Raw genomic sequence first — 13,323 nt, 5'->3', positions numbered from 1 at the left:
GTTCAATAGACAAAAATGGGCATTCCTTCATAACTAGATTTTCCCCCATATTAATATAACTATTGGAGTACCTTGCTCATAATTGGTAAGCAATAAAGATCTGTTTACTGGAAAAAAATTATTCTTTGCATTTTTGTAAGTTATTTTGACTTAAAATCATATATTATATGTAGAAAGTACCATAAGAATTTACATCATTTCTCACAGGAAAAATGTATTTTTAAAATGTATTATCTCATCTAATAGTTATACAATTAGGTGCTGCCAAGAATAGAAAAAATGAAAGCACTCTGAATGCCCCGTTCAAGGTTATAAGAGTTCTTTAACAATACATTGAGTATTTTATAGTATATTTAAAATTAAATTTAATAATATTTAATTAAATTACCTGCAACAGTGGCTCTACATAGAGGTAATGTTTCTTCCAGGGGGACATTTGGCAATGCCTAGGCTTATTATTGATTTTCACAATGACAGGATACTGTGAAGGAATGCTGTTGCTATCTAGAGGGTTGAGGCCAGGTGTGCTGCAAAATATTTTACAATTCACAACATGGCCCCTCACTCAAAAAATTATACATCCCCAAATGATAGTAGTGCTAATGAGAGAGCCGGTGTTAAATCAAGAGTCATTCTATAGATTCATTCACATCAAGCTGGTTGATAGTGTTGCTCAAGCCTTTTGTAGCTTTATGGTTTTCTCTTTATTTGCTCTATCAGTTATTAAGACTGATATCAAAATCCCAAGTTAAATTATGTATTTACATTTATTTTCTGTCAGTTTTAATTTTAGACATTTCAGGGTTCTTTTGTCATTTCTGCATGAATTTCTAGTTACTTAATTTACTGATTTTTTTCCTTATTAGCATGATTAAATGCTCTTCCTTTTCTATGATAGCATTTAATGACTAAAAGTCTATATTTTTCTGACATTTTAGTATTACTTCAGCTCTCTTGCGGTTATTCTAAGCATGGAATAGTATTCCATCATTTTACTTTCATTATATTTGTGATTTTAAGTGTACATTTTGTCACTTGTAAACAGCTGATAATCAGATTTTGTCTTTGTAATGAACTCTGAATAGCTCTCCCTTTTAATTAGAGTATTAAGTCCATTCATTTTTAACACGATTACTGATATGGCTGAATTTATATCTCTCATGTTGTTCATATTCTAAATAGTTCATGTTTTTTTTTATTGCCTTGTTTGAGCTCTAATGCCTTGTGTTAAAAAATTTTAAGTTAGAAATTTAATTTCTGATGTGTTAAATATGTACAAACACAAACACACACACAGACATGCATTAGTAATGGTTGCTCTAAGGATTTCAATATTGATTTTAACTTACCACAATCTACTTCAGATTAACATTAGCATAGCACTATGTAAATACATACATACACACACACATCTGCAGTGTCTACTTATAAACCTCAAGACAGTATTATTACAATTGAATATGTATGCAATTTTATGCCATCAAGAGGACAGAAGAAATATACAATTATATATCATTTATATAAATTAAGAAGAGAATACTTATGTGGACTATATATACACAGACATATGACTGTATCAATAATATGACTCGATATGTCAATAAATATAAAAAACAATTGACATATCTGCCATTTCCAGTGGGATTCATGTATTTCTGTGACTGAAATTCTCATAGAAAATAATTTCTTATCCTCTGAAAGACATTCTTTTGTACTTATTATAAGGCAGATTTGCTAGCAATGAATTATCTTAATCTCATGTACCCAGGCCAGTCTTTAAGTCATCTTTATTTCTGAAATATAATTTGCCTGGATATAGTAGTCCCTGTAGACAATTGTTTTCTTATAGCAGTTTGGACATGTCATCCCATTACATTCCATGTTTTCCTTGTAAGAAGTCATCTGTTAAACTTGTGATTTTCTATAGAATCAACCAACAACTTTCAAGATTTTTTGCTGTCTTTGACTCTCAACACTTTGACTTTGATTAGCCTAAAGGTTTCTTGGTGTTAATCTAACTCAAGTTTGGTTGAGTCCCTTAGATCCACATGCTAATTGTTTTTTTTTTTTTTTTCAATTGGAGAAGTTTTCAGTAATTTATTCTTCAAGTATTTTCCCCTTTCTCTCCCTTCCTTCCTTTTGGGACTCCCACCTTTTTTTTACTGGTACACTTGATATGGCACACTTTATTGGTACCACTTTCTGGTGCCCCAGAAGTCACCAGGACTTTAATCATTTTTCTGTAATATTCTTCTTCTCTGTTTTCTAGAACAGACAAGTTTTATTTACCTATTTTCAATTTTACTAATTCTGTCTTCAGCTTTCTCACTATTCTGTTTGGGCTAACTAGTACATTTTTCATTTCAGTTATTGTATTTTTATCTCCAAATATTCCATCTGGTTCTTTAAAAAGTATGTATTTAAATTTTTTCCCATTTGGTAAGATATTGTTTTCATCCTTTAAATTCTTGTGTGTGGACTCTCTTGTTTTCTTTAATATGTTTATAACAGAGATTTTAAAGTTTTTGTATAGAAAGACCTACAGCAAGGATGCTCAGTGAAAAGTTTCTATTGATTGCTTTTTTTTTCTCATCAACGGAACTTAATTTCCTAATTCTTTGTTCCTAATTTTTGTCAAACCTGGACATTTTACATCAGTATCAACTATAGCAATCAGACCTTACACACATACACACACAAACACATACACTCTCACGCACATACACACACTCTGGGTTTGTTGGTTTTGCCCAGCACTTTTTATAGTTATAATTTTTATTGTGGCCATTTGTTTTCTTAGCAACTTTTTGGACTAATTCTGTAAAATCTGTATTTCCTGTAGTGTGTGGTCACTGGGATTTTCTGCTCAGCTAGCTAAGGGATCAGCTAATGACTGGATCCCAGTGTTTGTATCAAATGTCTTATTGGCCTTCTCATTTATGTATTTTCAGCTGACTATGTGTAAACTCAATTGTGATTTTCACTTCCTATTTGAAATCTATAAAAGACATATTTGGGGAATCTTGTCTATCTTCATCCTCAGATAGCAGAAAATACACTATATTTGGAGGGAAAAAAAGTAGTTTTGTAATTGCTTTCCACTCATCCTCTTCTCTACCACCCTCCCCCAACAAAGCCTTTCTCATTGTAGAGGATTATTTTGCTTTTTCAGAGATGCTCTCTTATTCAACTGAGGCTACAGTAAAAAACAAACAAACAACAACAAAAAAAACCCCACAACTTAGACGGTGTGGTCTAAATGACAGAAATTTATTTTCTGACCGTTCTGGAGACAAGAAGTCCCAGATCAAGATTCTTTCTCATTCAGTTTCTAGTTAGGTCTCTTTTCCTGGCTTGTAGGCAGCCACCACCTTGCTGTGCGCTCACATGACCTCCTGTAAGTGAGCATAGAGGAGAGAGAGAAAAAAAAAAGAAAGAAAGAAAGAGGGAGAGTGAGTGAGCGAGCATACACTTTTGTGTCTCTTATAAGGGCACTAACCCCCTCCCTTATAACCTTATCTAATCTTAATTTTCTCCCAAAGTTGTTGTCTCCAAATATCATCACACTGGGAGTTAACGCTTCAATATATGAATTGTGAGAGATACAATTCAGTTCCTAACAGATGCATTGTTCTGTAATAAGTATTATAATAATGTTCTTCTCTTGCTATAGCCACAGATTGGCTAAAAAAAAATCTGAAAGGCTACTCTATAGACCAGGGAACTATAGAAATTAGGTGATAACAGTTAGCAACATCCTTAAAAAAGACACAAATATTTCATGAGCACTTCAAAGAGTAAGCCAAATAAAGAGTATCATGTCTTAAATTATTCTAGAATAGATTATTGGGAGTTGCAAATTAGTTCTTTGGAAGATGTGTTGTAAAAATTTTTGCAAGGAAAATTTTATATTTCTTTTAAAAATAAATCTAAATGTTATCACTAAGAAACAACAAAACGGAAAGAATATAAATAAATAAGCAACAAGAACAACAATATGACCAAGTTCAATATGAATAAATAGCACTATTAATAATAAAATTATTGATAAATAAATAGCGTTCCAAAAATAAGAACATTAGAGCAATAATGTCATGCTAAGACAGAGCTATAGATCTTTGGCTCCTCAAAGCCTGAGAACAATGTTAATTTACCTGTAGCCTGCTTTGGAATCCCTTGGGTCATTAAGTATTTTTTCTGATCATTTTACTTGCATCATTCTCCTAAATAAGATCCTATGGGACAGAGTTACTGTCAAAACCCTATATTCTGTTGCTGCTCAAACCCACTTGGAGAAGAAATAGGAACACCCTTTACCCAAGTAAGTTCAAATAATATGTTTCAAAATTAAAGTCAAGATAAGCATTTTAAAAATAAAGTGGCATAGAATATAATGAACTTTAGAATAAACATTTTAGATGGCATTTTCTGATATAAGGCTAGTGTTTTCCATACTTTTATTTCTGTTACATATGTATATGTTATCTAAGATATATTTCTTATTGGTATGAGATGAAAAAAAAGTTTGGGAATGCCAAGATAAAATTTATTAGTCTGCTTGGAAAAGTTGGACACTTAATTGACTAGATTGCAATTTACGTTAAAACTGTCCTTCCTATTTTTGCCTAAATAAGAAGTGAGCACATCAAAACCAAGTCATCAATATGTCATTTAATGTGTTTGTTATAAGTAAAGAACATTAATTCTGAACCAGTGAAATATTGAAAAGTTATTGAAAAATTTTAATTATTAATTTCCCATTACCAAGCATCTAGAAGGGGTTACCTTAAGACATTAATTAAAATTTCATGGCTTCCGCCCATGGAGTCAGCAGTCTATCAAAAGAAAATATATGAAAAAGGTGGTTGTCATATATGTGATATAGGTAAATGAATTATGTATACAATGTTTCTAGAACACAAAGATGAAAGATGGTAACACAGCATGGGAACTAGAAATCAGGGAAGCTTTGAAGAATAAATCGTTTTCACTGCAGCTCTCCATTCGCCATTCACCTGGTAGAGATAAGTGTAAGCAAAAGCACATATAAAGGCTGGGTAACATGTAAGGGCATGTTGCATTTGAGGACTGCAAAATAAGTTTTCTAATTGATTACGGTGTTGTTTGAGGAAGAAGGAAAGAGATGTGGCTGGAATTTTGATGGAAAACATCATGGACTGTATTGTAAAAGGTCATGTATAATTTTTTTTCAACTATATTGCACATTTTACCTTTGAGATAAGATAAAGGGGTACTTCAAGGTGAGATAATAAATTTCTTATAGTTGTCAAACAGTGCAGCCTTACCTAGAATCTCCAGACATGAAAACTAAATTTCCTATCAAATAGTTGCTTAATCATCTCAAAACAAAATTTATGTATTTGTATGAACATCAAAAAGTCTTTAAAAACTTTGATGATACACATATTTCATGTAACAATAAGCAGCAGCAGCAGCAATGATAAATATTATCTGTGGTTATCTTCTTCATAGAAAGCGGTAGAAACATGCATGCACACATACTCAAAAATTTTTATTTTTAATTTTCGTGTCCATGATTTATAAAGAACATCTAACTTTTCCCGATATATTCCCCTGCTGTTTCCTGAAATAATAAAAATATATCAATTAGGTTTCTTTTGTTAATTTATTATTTGCTGAGGTTATATTTCAGCTAAAATGTTAAGACACTTTTCTCTGTATTCAACTTAAAAGGCACATTACGTGTAAAAGTTTACCTATACCTATCTACTTCCATTACTTAAGGATTTTCCATGTGTGCTTACTTTTTTGTTTTTATTTCCTCAGACTTCCTATGTTCAAGTCCTAGAGGGAGGACCTTGACCACCCATACATACTACGTATGTAGGAGTCAGCATAATCACTTTTATAATTCATTGACAGCTGAATGGTAAACTGATTCTGCTGACTTCTACATACATATAACTTTTAATACATCAGGGAAGCAAGTTTTGTGGTTTAACATTATTTTGTAATTTAAAATATATTTATACCTGTTATGTGCAGGAGATAACTTTCTTTTGATAGTGACAACGATTATTTTAGACAGAAAATAACACCTTTTATAGATTAGGAAACTTAAAGAACAAACTGAATTTTTGATGTGCCAAAGTTTATGTAGCTAGAGAATGACAAATAAATTCCAGGTCTCCCAATTTTATCTAGAATTCTTTCCACTACATCCTGCTTGACTTAAATACCTACAAAATGCCATTTTTCAATAGTTACTTGCCATCAAAATGATGCAACTCTTTATCACAAAAATGCTAAGTTTGTCAAAATTCACTATATTTACTTCCTCATAGCCATAATGGCAAATTTACATTCACTTTTTAAGGGTAATTGAATACTATTCAGCCACAAAAAGAAAGAAAGCAACATGGATGGAAATGGAGGCCATTATCTTAAGTGAAGTAACTTAGAAAGTAAAATACCACATGTTCTCACTTATAAGTGGGAGCTAAATAATATGTACACATGGACATAGTATGTAAAGTACCTTTATAAATATAATAAATTTATGCAGAGAGAAATATGTGTTCCCACAAAATATCTTCTTTTGCCTTTCATCCCATCCCATCCCCAGACCCCAAGTGAGCTAATAATTTTAATACTAAATTAGCACTTACATGTTAACAATAAAATTGATTTTAAGGATATTAAGGTATTTAAAAAATTACACAAATATTAAGCTTGATTAAACTCTCCTCTTTTTATCCAGACAACCTGAAGGGGTATGACTCAGATCAATTGCACCCAGGTGACAGAGTTTATTCTTGTGGGCCTCACAGATCGTCAGGAGTTGAAGACGCCCCTCTTTGTGCTATTCTTATCCATCTACCTTTTCACAGTAGTAGGCAATCTGGGTTTGATCCTACTCATTAGAACAGATGAAAAACTCAACACACCAATGTACTTCTTTCTTAGCAACCTAGCCTTTGTTGACTTCTGTTACTCTTCTGTCATTACACCCAAAATGCTTGGGAATTTCTTGTACAAACAAAATATTATTTCGTTCAATGCATGTGCTGCTCAGTTAGGCTGTTTCCTGGCCTTCATGACGGCTGAGTGCTTGCTACTGGCTTCCATGGCCTATGACCGATATGTGGCCATTTGTAACCCTCTGATGTATATGGTGGTGATGTCCCCAAGAATCTGCATTCAGCTTGTGGCTGCTCCCTATAGCTATAGCATCTTGGTTGCACTGTTTCACACCATCCTAACCTTCCATCTCTCCTATTGCCACTCCAATATTGTCAACCATTTCTATTGTGATGACATGCCCCTCCTAAGGCTAACCTGCTCAGACACTAGCTCCAAACAGCTATGGATCTTTGCCTGTGCTGGTATCATGTTCATTTCCTCCCTTCTGATTGTCTTTGTCTCCTACATGTTCATCATTTCTGCCATCCTGAGGATGCATTCAGCTGAGGGAAGACAGAAGTCTTTCTCGACGTGTGGCTCCCACATGCTGGCAGTCACCATATTCTATGGGACCCTTATTTTTATGTACTTACAGCCTAACTCTAACCATGCCCTGGACACAGACAAGATGGCCTCTGTCTTCTACACAGCGGTCATTCCCATGTTGAATCCCTTAATCTATAGCCTCCGGAATAAGGAGGTGAAAGAAGCTGTGAAGAAAGTCATTATCAATAAAACCCAGACTTTTGTGTTTATAAAATTAAGAAAGTAACTTGAGGAAAGGAAAAACGGACTTCTTTCATGGTATGATTTTTTTTTCCCAGTATAAGTTATCAAGATTCCTGTTTCTTAATATGTGATCTATGCATATATCTTTGCTGTGTAATACAATTTTCTAGAGAATTTCTCTTAGAATGTTAGGTATAAAAGTAACTATAAGAATTTACACCCCTTATTTTTCAAATGGAAAATATCTTAAAATTATTAATTTGCTTGCATAATATTTTATACCAATTTTCCACTTCTTAAATGAAGAGTGCATAAAAAGTCATCATCAAGATATATAATTAGTTATGTACAGAGCACAGACAAAAGTTAACTCCCCTCCCCGTCCATCCCCAATACACTTCCCAGTCTCTGCTCTGGTAACCATCATTCTACTCTATCTCCAGGAGTTTATATATATATATATAAAAACACGTGATATTCGTCTTTCTATGTCTGATTTATTTCACTTATAATATCATTCATGTTGTTGCAAATGACAAGATTTCATTAATTGTATGGATGAATAATAATCCGTTGTGTATATGTACCACATTTTCACTATGCATTCATCCACTGATGGAAGCTTAGGTTGATTCAACATCATGGCTGTTGTGAATAGTGCTGCAATAACATGGAAGTGTAGACATCTCTTCAATATACTGATTTCCTTTCTTTTGGATATATATCCAGCAGTGAGACTGCTGGATTATATAGTAGTTCTACTTTTAGTTTCTTGAGGAACCATGAGATTCTTCTTTACAGTGACTGCATTAATTTAATTTACATTCGCACCAACGGTGTTTGAAGGTTCTCCTTTCATCATCTCCTGGCCAGCATCCATTATTGCCTGTTGTTTGGATAAAAACCATTTTTAACTGGGATGAGGTGATATCTTGTTGTGGTTTTGATTTGCATTTCTTTGATTACTAGTGATATTAAACCATTTTTCATATACCTCTTAGTCATTTGTATGTCTTCTTTTGAGATATGTCTAGTCAGGTCTTTTGCCAATGTTTCAATTGGATTTGTGGATTTTATTTTTTCCTATTGAGTTGTTCATGCTCGTTATATATTCTGTTTATTGATCTCTTGTTAAATGTGTAGATTGCAAATATTATCTCCTATTCTTGGTTACTTCTTCACAATTCAAAGTGGAGAAATGTTATTTTTAAATCATGAAAGAAATCTGTCTTGATATTGTGAGAAGTGAAAATGACATTTATTCAGTTGCAAATAGTAGGCTAAATTTTGTTTCATGGAATATTTAAAAATCAATCTTTTTTTCCAGTGAAGACTGACTTGAACACTTTTAATTTATAAACCTTGAATTGGTAAAACTTATACCACTTTATATTACTAAAGCAGCTTTGAGTCATTAACATTGTCTATAAAATACACATACACACACACACACACACATACACACACGACCTATTAGTTGAACCCAAAAAGAGTTATTGGTTCTGATGATGTGGCAGGGAAACTGGTATTAACACCTAATTTAAAAAGACTGGTGCAAAGCCTAATTAAAAAATACTAAAAGAGCAACTTGAACTTTAACAAATGAAACAAAAGTACCTTAGTGTCAAAAAAATCCTATCGATGAGGTATATTTATTATTGTTAATTTGCTGATTTTTATAGTAGTAGCATGGTCATTTAAGAGAATATTTTTGCTTTTAGTAAATATAACTTAAGTGTATAAAGGTAAAGAAGCATCATGTCTTCAACTTATCAAAAAGCTCAGAAAAAAATGTGGTAAAATGTTAACATCTGGAGAAGCTGGGTGAACAGTGTACAATAATTCTTTGTAAAATGTTAGTATCTTTTCTGTAATTCTAAAATTATGCCAAAATAAAAGCTCAAATAAAAAAATAAACCCTTGTTAATAAATGGTGCTGGGAAAATTGTGTAGCCACATGTAGAAGAATGAAGCTGGATCCCTATTTCTCATCACATACAAAAATCAACTCAAGATGGATTAAAGAGTTAAATGTAAAACATAAAACTATAAAAATTTTATAAGAAATTCTGGGAGAAATTCTCCAGGATATTGGCCTTGGCAAAGAATTTATGTCTAAGACACCAAAAGCAAATGCAAACAAAACAAAAAGAAATGGGACCTAATTAAACTAAAAAGCTTCTGCATAGCAACAGAAATAATCTTTAGAGTAAACAAACAACCCATAGAATGGAAGAAAATATTTGTGAACTATGCATCCATCAAAGGACTAATACCCAGAATCTAAAAGGAACTCAAATCAAAAAGAAAAAAAGATAACCAAACAAATAAAAGTGGAGAAATTACATAGACATTTTTCTAAAGAAGACAAACAAATGGTCAACAAATGTATTTTAAAAATGCTCAACATCACTAATCATCAGGGAAATGCAAATTAAAACCACAATGAGATACCACCTTACCCCAACCAGACTGGCCATTATTAAAATGGCCATCTATTAAAAAAACAATAGATGATGACATTGATGTGGTGAAAAGGGAATGCATATACACGGCTGGTGGGAACGTAAATTAGCACAACCTCTATGAGAAACAGTATGGAGATTTCTCAAAGAACTAAAAGCAGATCTACCATTTGATCCAGCAATCTCATTGCTGGGTATCTACCCAAAGGAAAAGTCCTTATATCAAAAGGCTACCTGCATGTATATGTTTATTGCAGCACAATTTACAATTGCAAAGATATGGAACTATTCTAGGTGCCCATCAACCATGAGTGGCTAAAGAAGATGTGGTATACAAACACCACGGAACACTACACAGCCACGAAAAATAACAAAATAATATACTTTTCAGCAATGGAACTTGAGATCATTATCATAAGTGAACTCTAAAAATGAAAAACCAAATACTGCATATTTTCACTTATAAGTGGAAACTAAGCTATGGGTATACAAAGACATACAGAGTAGTGTAAAATGGACATTAGAGACTCAGAAAAGGGTGGGTGGGTGGGTTGAGTGATAAAAAAAACTACATATTGAATATAACATACACTACATGAGTGACCTAAAATTTCAGGCATCATCACTACACAGTTCATCGATGAAACCAAATCCACTTTTACTCTTAAAGCTGTTGTAATTTAAAAAAATTAAAAATTAAAAATAAGGCTTCATCATTTAATTTTAATTTAATGTTTTATTTGAACAACATATTTTAATATGGTTTCTTTTGTTGGGCCAATTCCAAATTCATTGTAACTTAAAAAAATATTTTATTTATAAGAAATACTTATAAGTGATGTATCTGTTTTTAAGAAAATTGTTAAATAAATTGTTAAATAATGAATACCATCTATTCACCTTCAATAAAGTTTAGTGAAACAAAATGGACTTTGTTTTATAAGTGCTGATTAACTAAGTTTTTATTTTTCACCTATTGTAAGTTAAAACAATACTCAATAACTCTTTTAAGAAAACGTTGTCTGGCCGGGCGCGGTGGCTCAAGCCTGTAATCCTAGCACTTTGGGAGGCCGAGACGGGCGGATCACGAGGTCAGGAGATCGAGACCATCCTGGCTAACACGGTGAAACCCCGTCTCTACTAAAAATACAAGAAAATTAGCCGGGCGAGGTAGCAGGCGCCTGTAGTCCCAGCTACTCGGGAGGCTGAGGCAGGAGAATGGCGTGAACCCGGGGGGGCGGAGCTTGCAGTGAGCCGAGATCGCGCCACTGCACTCTAGCCTGGGGCACAGAGCAAGACTCCGTCTCAAAAAAAAAAAAAAAAAAAGAAAACGTTGTCACAATTTTGTCAAAGTTCTTAAAATATCTAGAATTTTGTTAATTACTTTATGACCAGCCATTAAATTACACTCAAGTGTCTGAAAGATATCAATGTGTTTGTAAGGAGTCAACTCTTCATTGAGTCAGGAGAATAGATCTGGCTCTTTCGTTTTGAATTCAATGTTTACACATTTGGAAATGAGGCAGTTTACAGGAATGTCATAGAAAAATACACCTCTGTATCAGTTCAGTCATTTTCACTGTCTGGAGTGAACCCTGGCCTTAACAGAGAATGCTTGAATCACAACCACCACTATCAAATTTCTAGCCACCTCCATTTCAAATGCAGCCAGATTCAACTGTGTCACTGTCAGCAGTGTTGCATAGTCCCAAAGCAAATGTCCTCAAAAGTGTTATATGGAATATTAAGCCCATAGTAATAATCCACAAAAAAAGGAAATTTTACATGATAGCCCTTTGCCTGAAGATATAATTCCCACTGATATAAGAAAAGGAACTTGGCTGTGCGCGGTGGCTCAGCCTGTAATCCCAGCACTTTAGGAGGCCAAGGCGGGTAGATCAGGAGGTCAGGAGATTGACACCATCCCGGCTAACATGGAGAAATCGCGTCTCCACTAAAAATACAAAAAAATTAGCCGGGCGTGGTGGCGGGCGCCTGTAGTCCCAGTGCTGAGGAGGCTGAGGCAGGAGAATGGCGTGAACCTTGGAGGCAGAACTTGCAGGGAGCGAGATTGCGCCACTGCACTCCAGCCTGGGCGACAGAGCAAGACTTGTCTCATAAATAAATAAATAAATAAATAAATAAAGGAACTGACAAAATCTCTTTCAATGTGTTCAACACTCATTTTGTTAATATTTTTGAAAGCATAGAACTTCCAGAATTTTCCCTGCCAATATTCTGAAGAAATCCCAGTTTGGCTTCCAAAACCTACTTACATTATCTAAATCCTCTGAGACTTATCGGAGAGACAGTTTCCTTGTCTTTAAAATGAGAGTTAAATGTAATGATTTCCATGAGTTTTCCCCTCACTGATTGATCTAACCAAAAATTATTAGAACTTTCGTTCTGCCAGAAAAGTGTTATAATTTTGTTGTAGAAATCCTGATGTCAAAAAAATCAACTGTTTTTTATTTTTTTATTTTTTAAATTTTTTTTTAATTTAGTTGTTATCAGAGTTCCACCTACTGGTGTATTTTCTTTTTTCATTTTTATTTATTTATTTATTTTTATTATACTTTATGTTCTAGGGTACACGTGCACAACGTGCAGATTTGTTACATACGTATACATGTGCCATGTTGGTGTGCTGCACCCATTAACTCGTCATTTACATTGGGTGTATCTCCTAATGCTCTCCCTCCCTTCTCCCCACACCCCACAACAGGCCCCAGTGTGTGATGTTCCCCTCCCTGTGTCCCAGTGTTCTCATTGTTCAATTCCCACCTATGAGTGAGAACATGCAGTGTTTGGTTTTCTGTTCTTGCAATAGTTTGCCGAGAATGATGGTTTCCAGCTGCATCCATGTCCCTACAAAGGACACAAACTCATCCTTTTTTATGACTGCATGGTATTCCATGGTGTATATGTGCCACATTTTCTTAATCCAGTCTGTCACTGATGGACATTTGGGTTGGTTCCAAGTCTTTGCTATTGTGAATAGTACCACAATAAACATACATGTGCATGTGTCTTTATAGCAGCATGATTTATAATCCTTTGGGTATACACCCAGTAATGGGATGGCTGGGTCAAACAGTATTTCTAGTTCTAGATCCTTGTGGAATCACCACACTGTCTTCCATAATGGTTGAACTAGTTTACAGTCCCACCAACAGTGAAAAAG

The 13,323-nt window shown here is 33.9% G+C and overlaps 1 protein-coding gene across 1 annotated transcript; it reads left to right on the top strand.

Annotated features, from left to right (window-relative positions):
- Positions 1-6,757: 6,757 nt before the first annotated feature.
- LOC102116908 (olfactory receptor 8U9) lies at positions 6,758-7,717 on the top strand. The gene has a single exon (XM_005577884.4). It carries the CDS (start codon positions 6,758-6,760, stop codon positions 7,715-7,717), a length of 960 nt encoding a protein of 319 aa, XP_005577941.3.
- The last annotated feature ends 5,606 nt before the right edge of the window (positions 7,718-13,323 follow it).

Source organism: Macaca fascicularis, chromosome 14 (assembly GCF_037993035.2).
Source record: "Macaca fascicularis isolate 582-1 chromosome 14, T2T-MFA8v1.1".
Classification (NCBI taxonomy): domain Eukaryota; kingdom Metazoa; phylum Chordata; class Mammalia; order Primates; family Cercopithecidae; genus Macaca; species Macaca fascicularis.
Note: the sequence above shows the minus strand (reverse complement) of the source record. Positions and strands in the feature narration are given on the sequence as shown.

Coding starts and splice junctions, on each gene's coding strand:
- LOC102116908 (XM_005577884.4), top strand. CDS start 6,758: ATGACTCAGATCAATTGCACCCAGGTGACAGAGTTTATTCTTGTGGGC.